Consider the following 13,417-nt stretch of genomic DNA (forward strand, 5'->3'; position numbering starts at 1 on the left):
TCACTTTCTGCTCCCCAGGATCTGCCCTAAGAGAGGCCAGGTGTGCCTCCCCACTGAGAATCGTGTCTTACCTCCCCAGGATCACAGGCAAATGCCCTCTCCCAAACTCCTTATGCCAGAAATAGAGAATATTAAAGCAGGGAGAGGAGAAAGAACAGTGCTGCAGCTTCCCTGAAACACATGCCTGTGCATGTTGTTTTCTTGAACAATTTGACATGCCAGAGATGTACCAAGAAAGGAGATACATTTGGGAGCATAGAGCAAATACAGGTACACCTGTGGCAACACAGTAGAATTAATCTACATGTTCACAATATTCAGTGGAGTCTAAGAACATCTTAGTGCATCCTTATCACTCGCCTTACCTGCATGTTTGTGTTTTGGAAAGGGGCACACATATTCAGTTGACAGTGACACTTCTTCACATGTCAACTTTCATTTTGCAGTATTAGTATTTTAACACTGCCAGCGTAGGAGTAAATTAGAATGTGCTTGTTGTATGTTTAGCAATGAATCCTTGTTCAAATTACCTCAGAATTGACTTCCTAAAGTGTTTTTGAATGTCAAATAAAATGTTCAAGGAATATTTAAGTGCCTTATTTTTTAGTATTATAGACCTACTGCTAGGTCTTTCCAAGCCTATATTTGAAAAGGGATACTGAAGGAGAACTACGTGACTGTTACGAAATAAAAATACAGCTGATAGCAGTGTTAATGGTATAACCTCCAATGGGATTGGCTTATTTTGCTTTCTCAAGCAGCATAATTCACTCTGGGGTTTTTTAACATTGTGGGAATATATATTTAAACATGAAAAATGTGCATAAGTATGAGAAGGCTGTCTGGGTATAGTCAAAGGAGTATATCTAGTCGAGACTGACTTCTGCTTGAAGATTTCTTAGCTAAATTTTGATAGCCATCCTGTTCTATGTTACAATTTATCATTTTGATTTATGAATGGTTTGAAAAATTACAGGTTATTGCATGGAAAGAAGTGCTTTTGATCTTAGTTTTTTATTTGCAGTATTTTAAACCATTGTGGAAGTGTTTGAGGTTTTATTTTACGAAATGTGTTGGAAGTTTAGTTTATTTTATCTGAATCACTGAATGCCTACTGACAAACGAATAATGAAGTACCTAATTGGTGTTTTTGTTCTTCAGAAATGGAGGAACAGAATGCTGGACCTGGAATTGAAGATTTATAAAGGATTATGGGATTATGCACTGAAGAGCCAGCAGGCGGAATGCCTGAGTGACTGAAGAAAATGGGTGCTAATGCATCTAACTACCCTCACTCGTGTTCCCCAAGGGTAGGGGGAAACTCACAGGCACAACAGACATTCATAGGTAACTCTTTTCAGTTATCACTTAAATAAATTACTTGCTAGGTTGTGTATGCAGTGGATTTGATTTGCTTGCAGAAGTGTTGTGTAGAGCGTTTATTTTCTAGGTCACCAGTTTGAATCCATTCAAGCTCAATCGTGCATGAAATTTGGTATTGTCCATCTGTTTGGCCTATGTATGCAGTGAGTTGATCTGCCATTTGCTAGTAAACAGTTGCCAGGTTACTTAAATAAAATAAGTGGAGGTTTTTTTATACTTAAACCATGCATGCTGGTTTTCCCAGTTCAGGAGCAGTTGCTTTCTGTTACCATTTTCTATTCTTCATCTTCAGATTTTCTGTGAATCTGTGCTACAGTGTATAAAACTCTTGATTTGTAGTACTGGCATTGTGTTCAAGGGAATTACTTCCTTATTGCTAGAAGGGATGTCTCTGATAATAAACCTGTTAAAGTAACAAACAGTGTTGTAGACAGTTTTTCTTCCTTTCCCTGTGCCTTTAAAATTCCAGGGAATGGGGGTACTTATCGTCCTAACAGTATTATTTACAAGCAAGGACATTGCTTAACTAGAAACATGAGCTGCAGTGCCCTTAAGAAATTACTTTCTTATTCCAGTCATAACTGGGGCAGGCATTACCTTTATCTGTTTTTCAGTCTACTACAAAAAGACTTCAGTGGAGATCTAAGTACTGTCACACTATAAATAATAAACAGTTCTGTTATGAATCTAAAAGAAGGCAGTTTTTGAGAAGATAAATATTCCTAAAAAAACCCACCACACAACCCTGACAGCCTGAAGAATGATCTTAGCAGTAAATAACATCAATAGTTTATAAATTCTTTTCTCCTTTATGCTTCAGCTTGCAACACTGAATAAGTAGTTATTGATATTCAGTGTTACTTCTGTTTTAATCACCATTGAAAGCACAATGATATCTTTAGCAGAGGTAAAACTGACTTGCTTTGTAAATTTTCTCTTTTGTCTCAGCTTTTGTGGCACTCCTTATTCAGAGCTGTGTAGAGGACAAGCCACAAACTCTACATTTAAGGATCTGTGCTCTGGGGAAAAAAGTTCAGGTGTGGGGTTACAGCATCTCAGGGAAGAACTTTGAGTACTGACATCATGGATGTCTGTGCTGCAAAGTTCCCCTCAAGGACTTATGTGTTTTCAGTGTATCATAGTTAGCAATAATCATCTGCCCCACTTCACATGCACCCTTTGTAAAAATCACAGCTAAAATGTTTTTCTTGCATGTCAGGGTGGTTTTTAATCTGCCGCTATATTGAGTGAAGAGAAACCCTTACAGGCCTGGAAACAGGCAGATCTGCATGCTGAAACACGTTTTGAGCAGATTTGAAGAGGAAAGATTTCCAAAGCCTTCATTAAATTCCCCAGAAACTTTCTACATGGTATGTGGAAGGTTTAGTTGATACTCTTCATTATTAAACTCAAAATAGAAACCCTTTATGTAGTATGTCACAATGAATTTACTGACCCACATTGCCTATGGAAAATTGTAGTTGAGAATCTTTCTGAGGAAGGCCTAAAAGCATGTTCTTGGCTCATCTTAGGCAAGGCAGATGAGTGGTCTGGGTGAAATTCTTGCTGAAATCTTGTGGTATTATGGGGTTCCATGAGTGTGCTATCTGCATCACACATGTACATCTCTTCTTCCTGTTTTGTGATGCTTGGCTCTTCCTCATTTTGACTTTTGCTTGGATGGTTGGTTTGTGCAGCTGTCTCTGTAGAAAATAGATGTATCCTAAAATTGATAGTGAGGTTTTCATCACTTGTCAGAATAATGATGTTTTAATGTTATATCAACTTTAAAAGGTTTGGGCGTTTTGTTTTTGTGGGTATTTTGTATCATAGTGTGGGATGTTTTTTATGTAGATGGCATTAGACCCATTTACTGTCCCAGAGTAGAACTGGGGGATTGTTACAACAGCTGCATGATTTGTATTAGTTGCCTTATTCCTGGAAACTGGATTTAGGCCTATGGGTTTGTTTTAGCCATGCTGGTTTACCATTAAAGCTTTGTGCCATATCGCACTGTAAATGTGGGATGAATACTAAAAGTTGAGACCTGATCTGGCAAATCACAGTGATTTTGTAGTATGAGCTCTCACTGTTAGTTGACTTCATGCTGAACTTGCTTACAGTTTATGAAGAGAAGATAAACCAGTAAAAGTCATGTAGTGAGCTTACTGTAACAACAATACTTTTCTTTTAGCAAAAGATTAACCGTCCTTTCCTTGCTGTTTTGTCTACAGCATTAAGGAGGAGGATTTCACACCATTTTCTAGGGCGGTACTTCTGTTCAAGATGTTTGTTTTTAACCAAAGCTCTATAATTAGATTTTAAAATGTGTGTGCATGCAAAGGACTAAACAGATCCCATTTTTCATTGTCAAGTGCCCAACTAGTTTCTCTTGGTAGTCGTCTCTTTCTGTAAATATTTACCTGTTCAAGGCTAGGTATGGTCTGGGGGCATGAAGTAGCTATTGCTTTTGAACAGCATTTAATAGATTCCTACCTTTTAGTGTAGAAGTGGGGAATAATTTCTTTTCCCTGCTTCTAAAGCTGCTGCCTTATGAAGGAATACAAGCAGGTCAGAAAGGTTCCCTTCCAGATTCTTTCTTTGAGGGATGTGGACCCACCAGCTGTTGCAAACCCAGAGAGGCTCTGCCGAGGATGCTTCTCTCCTCCTGCCTCTGACAAAGCTGTTGTGTGGGGGTGCACTTGTAGCAGTGTTTTATGTATTTATAAGGGTAATAGCACTGTTTGCAGTTCCTCCAAAGCTAAATCTTATAAGTAGCTCAAGGTTCACAAAGGTTTGAGTGGTGTTTAGTATTGGTGGTGATTCATGTGCAAGTAATACCTCAGAGCAGCCTTCAGGGCAGAATGAAATGGAAACTTGTGGTGCCCTAGTTTTACTTTAGCAGAGTGTAAGAGAATGTTCTGCATACTCAAATTTGCCTTTAGAATCCAAAATCCTTCAAGTAGAAATGAGCTGGAATATTCTCTTGGAGCAGAATCTGTCATTATAGAGTGACCAAAGTGTAGTTATACTTTTATTGTGAAATGTAATTAAAACTCTTTAAATGAAGCAGAAATTCTAGACTTGTCTCTATCAGCAGGAGGCTGAATCTCTCCTTTTCCATTGTCATATCTAGTATAGCATGTGGAAGGAATTTTTATGGTGAATTTTGCAGCACAACTTCTTTGTTGAAGTTATCTTGAGTTACTGCTGTTCCTTTCATTTAAATGGATATTTTTTCATGTCTTGAAACTTCAATGTGATTAATAACATGTTGCATGATCAGGCAAATTTTAATGTGGCTTAGATGTCTTTCCTCAAATAAAGCAAAGTTCCTTCCCAAAGTTTTCACTAATAGATGAATGACAAAACCACTGTGTTGCATGGTTTGTGGGAGTTTTAATTAGCTGGGCATAAAAGCCACTGTATGAGTTTACTTAGAGTTATTGAGGCTTAAACAGTAAAAAAATTTACAGAAATCTTGGGTCACTGCAGTTGCCATGCTCTCAAAGACAACCTTGAATTACTCCAGTGTCTCTCAAAGTTCAAGAAATACTTATTAGAAATAATGTGGTAATTAAAAGCACTGTGTTTTGACAGGCTGGCCCACATCATCGCTGTCAAAGTAGCATAACAAAACAAACTCACAACAAATCTACCTGAAAGAAGTGGAACTGTGAGAGTGCAATGATAGAACAACTTGTAGATAGAACACTGCATGTTGGATGTGCTTTGAGCTTAAAAATAGAAGAAAGGCAACAAGTAGTAAAGATACACAACTGTACTAATGGAAACTTGTTAACTGTGCCTGACAAGAAATGGACAAATTATTTCAGATGAAGCTGTTGTTCTTACTGAGCTGTGTGCCATTTGCAAATGTTTTCTTCTATTTTCTTCTTGAGTCTGGAAGTAGGAGTTGGGTTTATGTGCTTTCTTCTTTTGTTGTCATGTCTAAGGTTCTTCACCATCTGGCTTAAAATGTTGAGTTCTGTAAATAAGCTGAAATTAGAAAATAACCCTGAAAAAGAAGTAGGACAAACAAAGGGTGTTTGTTCTTAATGGACAGAAAAGGCTTCAGTCAGAAAAGGCTTCTGATGAGAGGAGAAGGAAAAACTGTGTAACTTGCAGAGACATTGATGAGTATTTAGGTGTTCTGGACCTTTCTTTCAAATTTAAAGAATAAATGTGTTAAATTTTCCTTTTTGCTTTCAGGGACATCATCCTATTCTCATCAAGGTTATGGCTGTGAATCAAAGCTGTATAGCCTTGACCACGGCCATGAGAAGCCTCAAGACAAGAAAAAGAAAACCTCTGGCCTTGCCACCCTCAAAAAGAAGTTCATTAAGCGTCGGAAGTCGAGCCGGTCTGCTGATCACGCCAAGCAGATGCGCGAGCTGCTCTCGGGCTGGGATGTCAGAGATGTCAATGCATTGGTAGAAGAATACGAAGGAACATCAGCCTTAAAGGAACTTTATCTGCAAGCTAATTTGGCAAGGCCAGAAGCCAGGACGCTACAAAAAGACATGGCTGAACTGTATCAGTACAAATACTGTACTGATGTAGACTTAATATTTCAAGAAACTTGTTTTCCTGTGCATCGAGCGATACTGGCAGCAAGGTGTCCATTCTTCAAGACGCTGCTTTCTTCCTCACCAGAGTATGGGGCAGAAATAATAATGGATATTAACACAGCTGGCATAGATATGCCGATGTTTTCTGCTTTGTTACACTACCTTTATACAGGCGAGTTTGGAATGGAGGATTCAAGATTCCAAAATGTTGATATTCTCGTTCAGCTTAGTGAAGAGTTTGGAACACCCAATTCCTTAGATGTCGACATGCGCGCGCTGTTTGATTACATGTGCTACTATGATGTGGTTCTTAGCTTTTCATCCAACTCTGACTTAGTTGAAACTTTTGGTGGAAGTCAGAACTGTCTAGATGAAGAGCTCAGAGCTCACAAAGCTGTTATTTCATCGCGGTCTCCATTTTTTCGTCACTTGCTGCAGAGGAGGATACGAACTGGTGAAGAAATCACAGACCGAACTCTACGAACTCCAACCAGAATTATATTGGATGAATCAATCATACCAAAAAAATATGCTAAGGTCATTTTGAACTGTATGTACACAGATGTGGTGGACCTCTCGGTTTTGCACTCCAGTCCTTCAGTGGGCAGTTTAAGTGAAGTTCAGGCTCTTGTAGCAGGAAAACTAAACATGACTAGGGCTGAAGAAGCTATGGAGCTTTATCACATAGCACTCTTCTTGGAGTTTAATATGCTTGCACAAGGTATGTAACATGGTCCTTGCTGTAGAACATACGACCTTACTAGAACAATTTTTGTCTCTTTTGCAGTGAGTATGCCTATTGTCAGCTATCAGTGGCTGACAGTTCTTTTAGAAAAGGAATTTGTTTTCCATCTGTAGGTTGCCAATAATGCATCTGTTTTCTGGGGATGGAAGAAATGTCATGTAAGAGCTTTTAGTTGTATGAGACATTGCTGAAGCATGCTGTTTATGTCAAATATATATATATACCTGGTCTTGGTATCTGATCCATATCTACTTTCTACATGTACCAATATGTCAACAAGGCTGTAAAATTGAATGATTATTTCTGTAGTTTACATCAAAGGGGGTATACCAGCCCTTCATTCTTGCTGTTGGAATGTAAATTTAAACAGCTTAATTACACTATCCCAGGTCTTTAATAAGGCAGGGACAGTCAGTGTTTTCACACATAAAGTTTAAAAGTTTTGTTACTTCAAGATTTGAGTGATCCTTGAGAATAATGGATCACATACAGCCCCCTGCACAAGAAGTCTGGCCAGGGTTATTGCAGTCTCTGAGGGGTCAGAGCACTGATTGGTGTACTAATGATGCCTCTTGTGGTGGCAGGTGCTTTACCTGCAATTTCATCCACTGGTGTTTGAACTATTTAGTGGCCATGTTCTACATAATGGGGTATGGGAATTGCTTCAGGCCTTCTGGTGGGGAATGAGAATTTTACTTTTGAGCTGAGAAAGGGAGAATGGAACTCACTGATATATCAGCAAGATGATTTGTTTAAGCTTGTTTAATTTTTTTAACAACAGTAACTTTTTAGAGTAGATCTGTACATCTGTAACTTTTAGTTGTCAAATTAGGTCTGACAAGATTAAAACCTTATAAACTATGAAGTAGATTTCAGTAAAATAGGAAACTTCTTAAGGGGTAGATGGAAAGAGAAGGTATAAGCATTGTGGAAAAAGATCATACACGTAATGGGGTCTCCTAATAGTTGCATGAAAGTGAGAGTGATAAAGATATGGGAAACTAATAAAACTACTGTACCTCATGCAGGGCTTGTCATTAGAAAACTGATTTTCAGATTATGCTGAAAGTTGAAATAACTGTACTGCAGTAGAACTGGCAGAAATCAGAGGTGAAGTGTTTTCTGAGGTAACCTGCTACAGGATGCCATTGGGCTGTTCTTAGGCTCAGAATCACTGAGTCATAGAGCAGCCCTGGTTGGCAGGGGCCTCAAAAGATGCTGTCCAACTTAGTGTGAGAAAGGAAGTCTAGGTGAGAGTATCTAGCATTTTGTCCAATCACATCTTGAAAACCTCCAGTGATGGGGACTACACTGTGTCTCTGGGGAGTTTGTCCCAGTAAATGATTGTTCTCATTGCAAAAAACATCTTGTATTGAGGTGTCTCCCAGTGCAACTTGTGCCTGTTGCCTCTTGCTCTCTTCATGTGTCTCCTTGTGAAGAGAGAACCTCTGTCTTTATATCTGCGCTACCTTTGGGTACTGGAATACTGTGATAAGGTCCCCTTAAACCTTCTCTCCTCCAGGGAGAACAGACCTAACCTCTGCAGTCTTGCCTCACGGGCTGTATTCTCCAGCACTTGGATCATCTTCGTAGCACTGCTTTGTACCCTCTATGGGCTCTCTGGATCTTTCTTGTTGTTTCCCTCTGAGTACACCTAGAAACTTAATGTTGAATGGAATGCAAAAGGGGCAAGAAGTGTTACAGTAGTTGAACTATGGTATGAAGTTCATGTCTGTGTGTTATTCACAAGTTAATAGTACTTGAGAACAACTCAGTAGGTGAGCTGAAGGCAAGAAAGGAAAATGGGTTGAAATTGAAAAGGTGATAGGAGTATAAAGTTTCTCAATTTTGGTGCATGCACATATACAAGTGCTAAATGATTTAACGTGATCGGGATACTAATGAAGGAATTTAACTGTATACAAAACCCTCAGTAAGTCACTGAATAATTATGCACTGTTTCATAAATGAACAGGGTACGATTCTTTCCCTCAGACTGAAAATCTGAACTGGAACAACTGTGATCTGGACATGCCCTGATGGAACAGTGTCAGTTACATCTAAGCAGATTAGCAATGACAGAGAACTTTGAAGAGAAACTTAGGTAAACGTATAGATAGAAAAATGGCTTTTAATTTTTTGTGTTAGTAAGTGCTGGAAAACAGAGATGATGTTTTATTTAATGCTGCGTTTCATTATTTCTGCTCACATTAAGTTGAGCATGTTTGGATCAGCCTGTCCTAAGCCGACACTCTTTTCAGTAATGCACCCCGGAATGGTGCTGCTCTGGAATATATGTTGTATGAGTCAGTGGTAACAAGATCTTAACTTTTCCCTGGAGCTTTTCCCCCAGCACTACCTCTAGGAGAGTAAAAAGAAGGGCAGCAGCAGGAGCTGCTCTGGGCTTGCAGCACCTCAGCAGCACACTTGGGTGGCTGGAACCAGAGAGTGCACCAGAGCAGGCTCAGTCCTGCTGGCCCTCTGGATGAACCAGAGTTGCCTGCGGTGTTTTGGGGGTGGTCACTGAGCAGAGGCAGAGGAATGTAGTGACCTACAAAGGTATTCTTCTTTCCCCAGTAAGTCTGTTTCTGACCACAAACATGGTGAGGTTGAGAGGTGGGGCAGTTTTTACACATGGAGGAGAAATGCAGTAAAATTAAGCAAGAATTGAAATCTATTGTATTATCAAATACTCGCAAATATAAATTTGGCACCCCTTCAGATACTGAAATTCTAGACATTAAGTTGAACTAATTAGGGTTTTACAAATTGGTTCTGCATTCCCTAGCTACAAGAGAAAGTAGTAAGCACTCTCTAGAAGATCTCTATATGCCAGTGAAGTCAGAATTTAATGGTTTCATACTTAATTTGCAGAGTTCATGTTTAGGTCACAGGTACTGTGCAGACACGGAAGAATTTTTCTGGTATAATCTTATAATCAAAATTAAAAGGAAGCTAATTTGATCAGGGAAAACTATATGCCTGCACTTGAATGAGATCACTTTTGCACCATTCTTGTTTCTGCACTTAATTGTAGCACCTTGTCCTCACTGATTATAATACTTAACATAAGGTAGGTAGATGAGAGTTCTTTGTTTCAATAGTATCCCTCCCCTTCCCTGATTTCATAGCTAGCAGACTTCTGTGCTGGAAGCTGTCACTCAAACATCTGACCTGTAGACATTATGAAGAGTGAGGCTGCAAGAGGCAGCATTGCCCTGGAGACCACTGAGCAGGCAGTTCTCGTGAAGTCTCTAAGCTTGGCCCTTTGACAGTGTTTTTCCATTCTGTGGTGCAGCAGATGTCCAGTTCTGTGCAAGTGCTGACTGATCCCATCAGCTGGCTTTTGCAGTAGCTAATGGCTTAAGTTTCTTCTCTAGATTTCCACACCCCCGGCTCAAGTTTTCTGTTTCAGTTCACTCATGCTAGCCAATTGCAAACTTGTTAAAGCTTGTCTCCCTGGTTTCCTGGAAAATATTTTGTGCTCATTATATATTAAAGTCTGGGTACGCTTTCCAGATCATTTTGCTCACTTTTACTGGGTTTTGGCTGGGTGTTTTTACCTGAGTGTCAAGTGAAGTTGATGTATTTTAAAGCTTCTGATCAACTGTTTTTATTTTCAACAGATTTTAGTTTGATTTGTCTTCAGGGACCTTTCTAAGTATCCAGATGTTGTAATTTTTATTCACTTTCAGCAGATGATTCAACTTTGACAATTTCCATGGAAATTTTCCCATTCCTAACACAGTGATACCCTTTTTTTTTGACTGTTGTGATTTAATAGATAGTTTCCCTATGATGAAGTCAATGATAGTATGGGCATGTGCTATGAATCTTTACTGTCCAAGTAAAGCAGGACAGCTGTATTTAAAATTTGTTCAGCCTTCATCTTGATTTGTTTCAGCTGAGCATTGTCACTTATTTTCCAAGAGAAACTGAAATGGATCTTTGAACAAACTTAATTTGAACAAAGAGAACTAATCAGCAAGCATATCTGGTCAGGAGAGCTGATCATACTGAAACCCGTTTGTACCTAACAGAGACTGCTCTTCGGGTTCTGTGGTGGTTGTTAACTGTCAAAAAGGGAAGCTCTTCACTGCTTTCACAGAGGCTGTGAGGATTAGAGCCCTCTCCAGGAAGTCTGAGTACATCCTTTAATGGAATATTTCTGTGCTCTGCCTGCCTGATTCTGCGCTCTGCTCCAGCTTTTGTCTTCGTGCTGCCTTGCTGCTCTCTGTCAGATCTGCTGGTGTGAATTTTAACACACTGACTCATAAAGATCGAGTTTAAAAATCACTTGCTCCTTCCTCTTCTATAGCAATGTTATTAAAACCAGATCAGTTCCCTAGTCCTGTTCATCACATGCTGTTAAAATAACCCTTGCTTCTGGTCTTGCTGCTTTTGCAGGGACATTTAACTTCAGGCATCTTAATTTTATTAGATAGCTGTATTAAATATGTGAATCCTCTGCTCATTTTGGCCCTGTTGCCCACTGTCAGGAATAGTCTCACTGAGGTGGTGGTACAGTTTGTTTTTCTTTTACATGCATTTGGATACTGGGACATTATGAAATAGTTTTGCTAGGAATCTTTTCTGCCTGCTGATTCCAAAAAGTTTTCTAAAGTAAAATTGACAAAAAATAACTCTATTTCAGACTTTTTGCTTTGCTTGTATTTTTAGGTTTTGAGTTTACTCTTGACAAGTATAAGAACTTAGAGAATTTATTTTAAAGCCATATTCAATAGCACAGCCTTTGATCTAGAAGCAGATATTGCCTGACATCAAAAGTCCTCTTGATCTCAGGAGGACTGAAATACTAAAATGCCAGGAATCCCATGGTAGCAGTATTACATACACGTGCTCAGAGGAACTAGTCTGACACTTATAACTATGAAATAAATGGGGCAAGATTAAGTGTATATTAATGTTAATCATAGACTCAAAGAATGGTTTGAGTTGGAAGGGACCTTAAAGGTCATTTTGTTCCAGCCCCCCTACCATGGGCCTGGACACCTTCCACTAGACTAGGTTGCTTAAAGCTCCATCCAGCCTGGATTTGAACATTTCCAGGGTTAAGGCATCAACAAACTTCTATGAGCAACCCATTCCAGTGCCTCACCACTCTCACAGTAAGAAATTTCTTCCTAATAGCTGATCTAAGCCTTGCCTCTTTTTTAGTTTAAAGCCATTTTCCTTTGTTCTTATCCCTAATGTCCTTTTAAGTTGTCTCTCTCCAGCTTTCTTGCTCCTTTAGGTACTGGAAGGTGCTCTGATGTCTCCCTAGAGCATTCTCTTTGCCAGGCTGAACAACCCCAACTCAGCCATCACAGTGTTCATAGGAGAGGTGCTTCAGCCCCCTGATCATCTTCATGGCCTTCCTCTCAACCTGCTCCAACACGTCTGTGTCCTCCTTATGCTGGGGAACACCAGGGCTGGACACAGCACTCCAGGTATGGTCTCAAGAGTGGAGCAGAGGGGAGAATCCTGTCCCTTGACCTGCTTGCCCCACTCCTTTTGATGTGGCGCAGGACACAGTTGGCCTTCTGGGCTGTGAGTGCACATTGCCAGGTCATTCAAGCTTCTCATCCACCAACACCCCAAATCCTTCTCCTCTGGGCTGCCCTGAATCCATTCTCCACCCAGCCTTTATTTGTGCTTGGGATTGCCCCAGCCTGCTTATAGGACCTGGCACTTGGCCTTGTTGAACTTGATGAGGTTTGTACAGGCTCACCTCTTAAACCTGTCACAGTCACTCTGGTTGGTATCCCTTTCCACCTCCTGCATGTCGACTGCAGTGCACAGTCTGATGTCCTCCTTTCCAGGAGCATGTGCTCCATGACCTTGCTGTGCACAGAAGTGACACTGACTGGCCTGTAATTACCTGGTTTTCCTTTTTTTCCCTTTTTAAAAATGAGGGTTATGTTTCCCCTTTTCCAGTCTATGGGAATTTCACTGGACTGCCATAACTTCTTAAATATGATGAATAGTGGCTTAACCACTTCCTCCACTAATTCCCTCAGGATCTGTGGATGCATTTCATCGGGTCCCATGGACATGTGCATCTTCAGGTTTCTTAGATGGTCTTGAACCTGATCTTCTACAGTGGGCAGTTCTTCATTCTTCCAGTCCCTGCTTTTGCCTCCTGTGATTCAGGTGGTGTGTCTGGAGTACTTGCTGGTGAAGACTGAGGTACAAGTGGTTGGGTAGCTCAGCCTCCTTCACATTCTGGGTAACCAGGTCTTCTGTTCCCTTTTGAAGAGAGCTCATGTTGTTCCTTGTCTTCATTTTATCACCAGTGTACCTGTAGAAGCTCATCTGACCTCTTATCTCCTTGCAGTGATTCACTAGTACTCAAGCCCAAACTTACTGCTTGGGTTTTATGCTATGAAGACTGCAGAAAGCAGCAAATAGAAAGGATCTTCCAGCACAGCAATTGCATTCCAAGCTTATATGCAAGGGTAAAGAATTCGACTATGTTGTGCAACTGGGACCATAAAATTTGTGTGCAGTGTCATAGTTTGCAGAGATACAGATCTGGTCACTGTTTCCAGGGGTTTTTTTCAGCTACCAAGTTCTAGGCAGTATGTGGCTCAAATACTGGCCAGTAATGGTTGGTGCTGCCCCTCTAAACATCAGCTGTTTCTCCCTCAGGTCTTCCTTGTTCACATGTGAAGTGTTTCCCTCTAGTTCGTTCTGTTTAAGTTGGTAGCTTTGTTGC

General features: G+C 40.1%; 1 protein-coding gene across 2 annotated transcripts in view; it reads left to right on the plus strand.

The window, feature by feature from the left end:
• BTBD7 (BTB domain containing 7) overlaps positions 1-13,417 on the plus strand; it is a 56,497-nt gene that overhangs the window by 18,649 nt on the left and 24,431 nt on the right. For both annotated transcript variants that reach the window (XM_071557627.1, XM_071557628.1), the window contains exons 2-3: positions 1,162-1,347; positions 5,596-6,675. In XM_071557627.1, the coding sequence (XP_071413728.1) occupies positions 1,266-1,347; positions 5,596-6,675 (1,162 nt within the window). In that variant the 5' untranslated portion in view covers positions 1,162-1,265. The remainder of the gene's footprint in view (positions 1-1,161; positions 1,348-5,595; positions 6,676-13,417) is intronic.

Source organism: Pithys albifrons, chromosome 6 (genome assembly GCF_047495875.1).
Source record: "Pithys albifrons albifrons isolate INPA30051 chromosome 6, PitAlb_v1, whole genome shotgun sequence".
Classification (NCBI taxonomy): domain Eukaryota; kingdom Metazoa; phylum Chordata; class Aves; order Passeriformes; family Thamnophilidae; genus Pithys; species Pithys albifrons.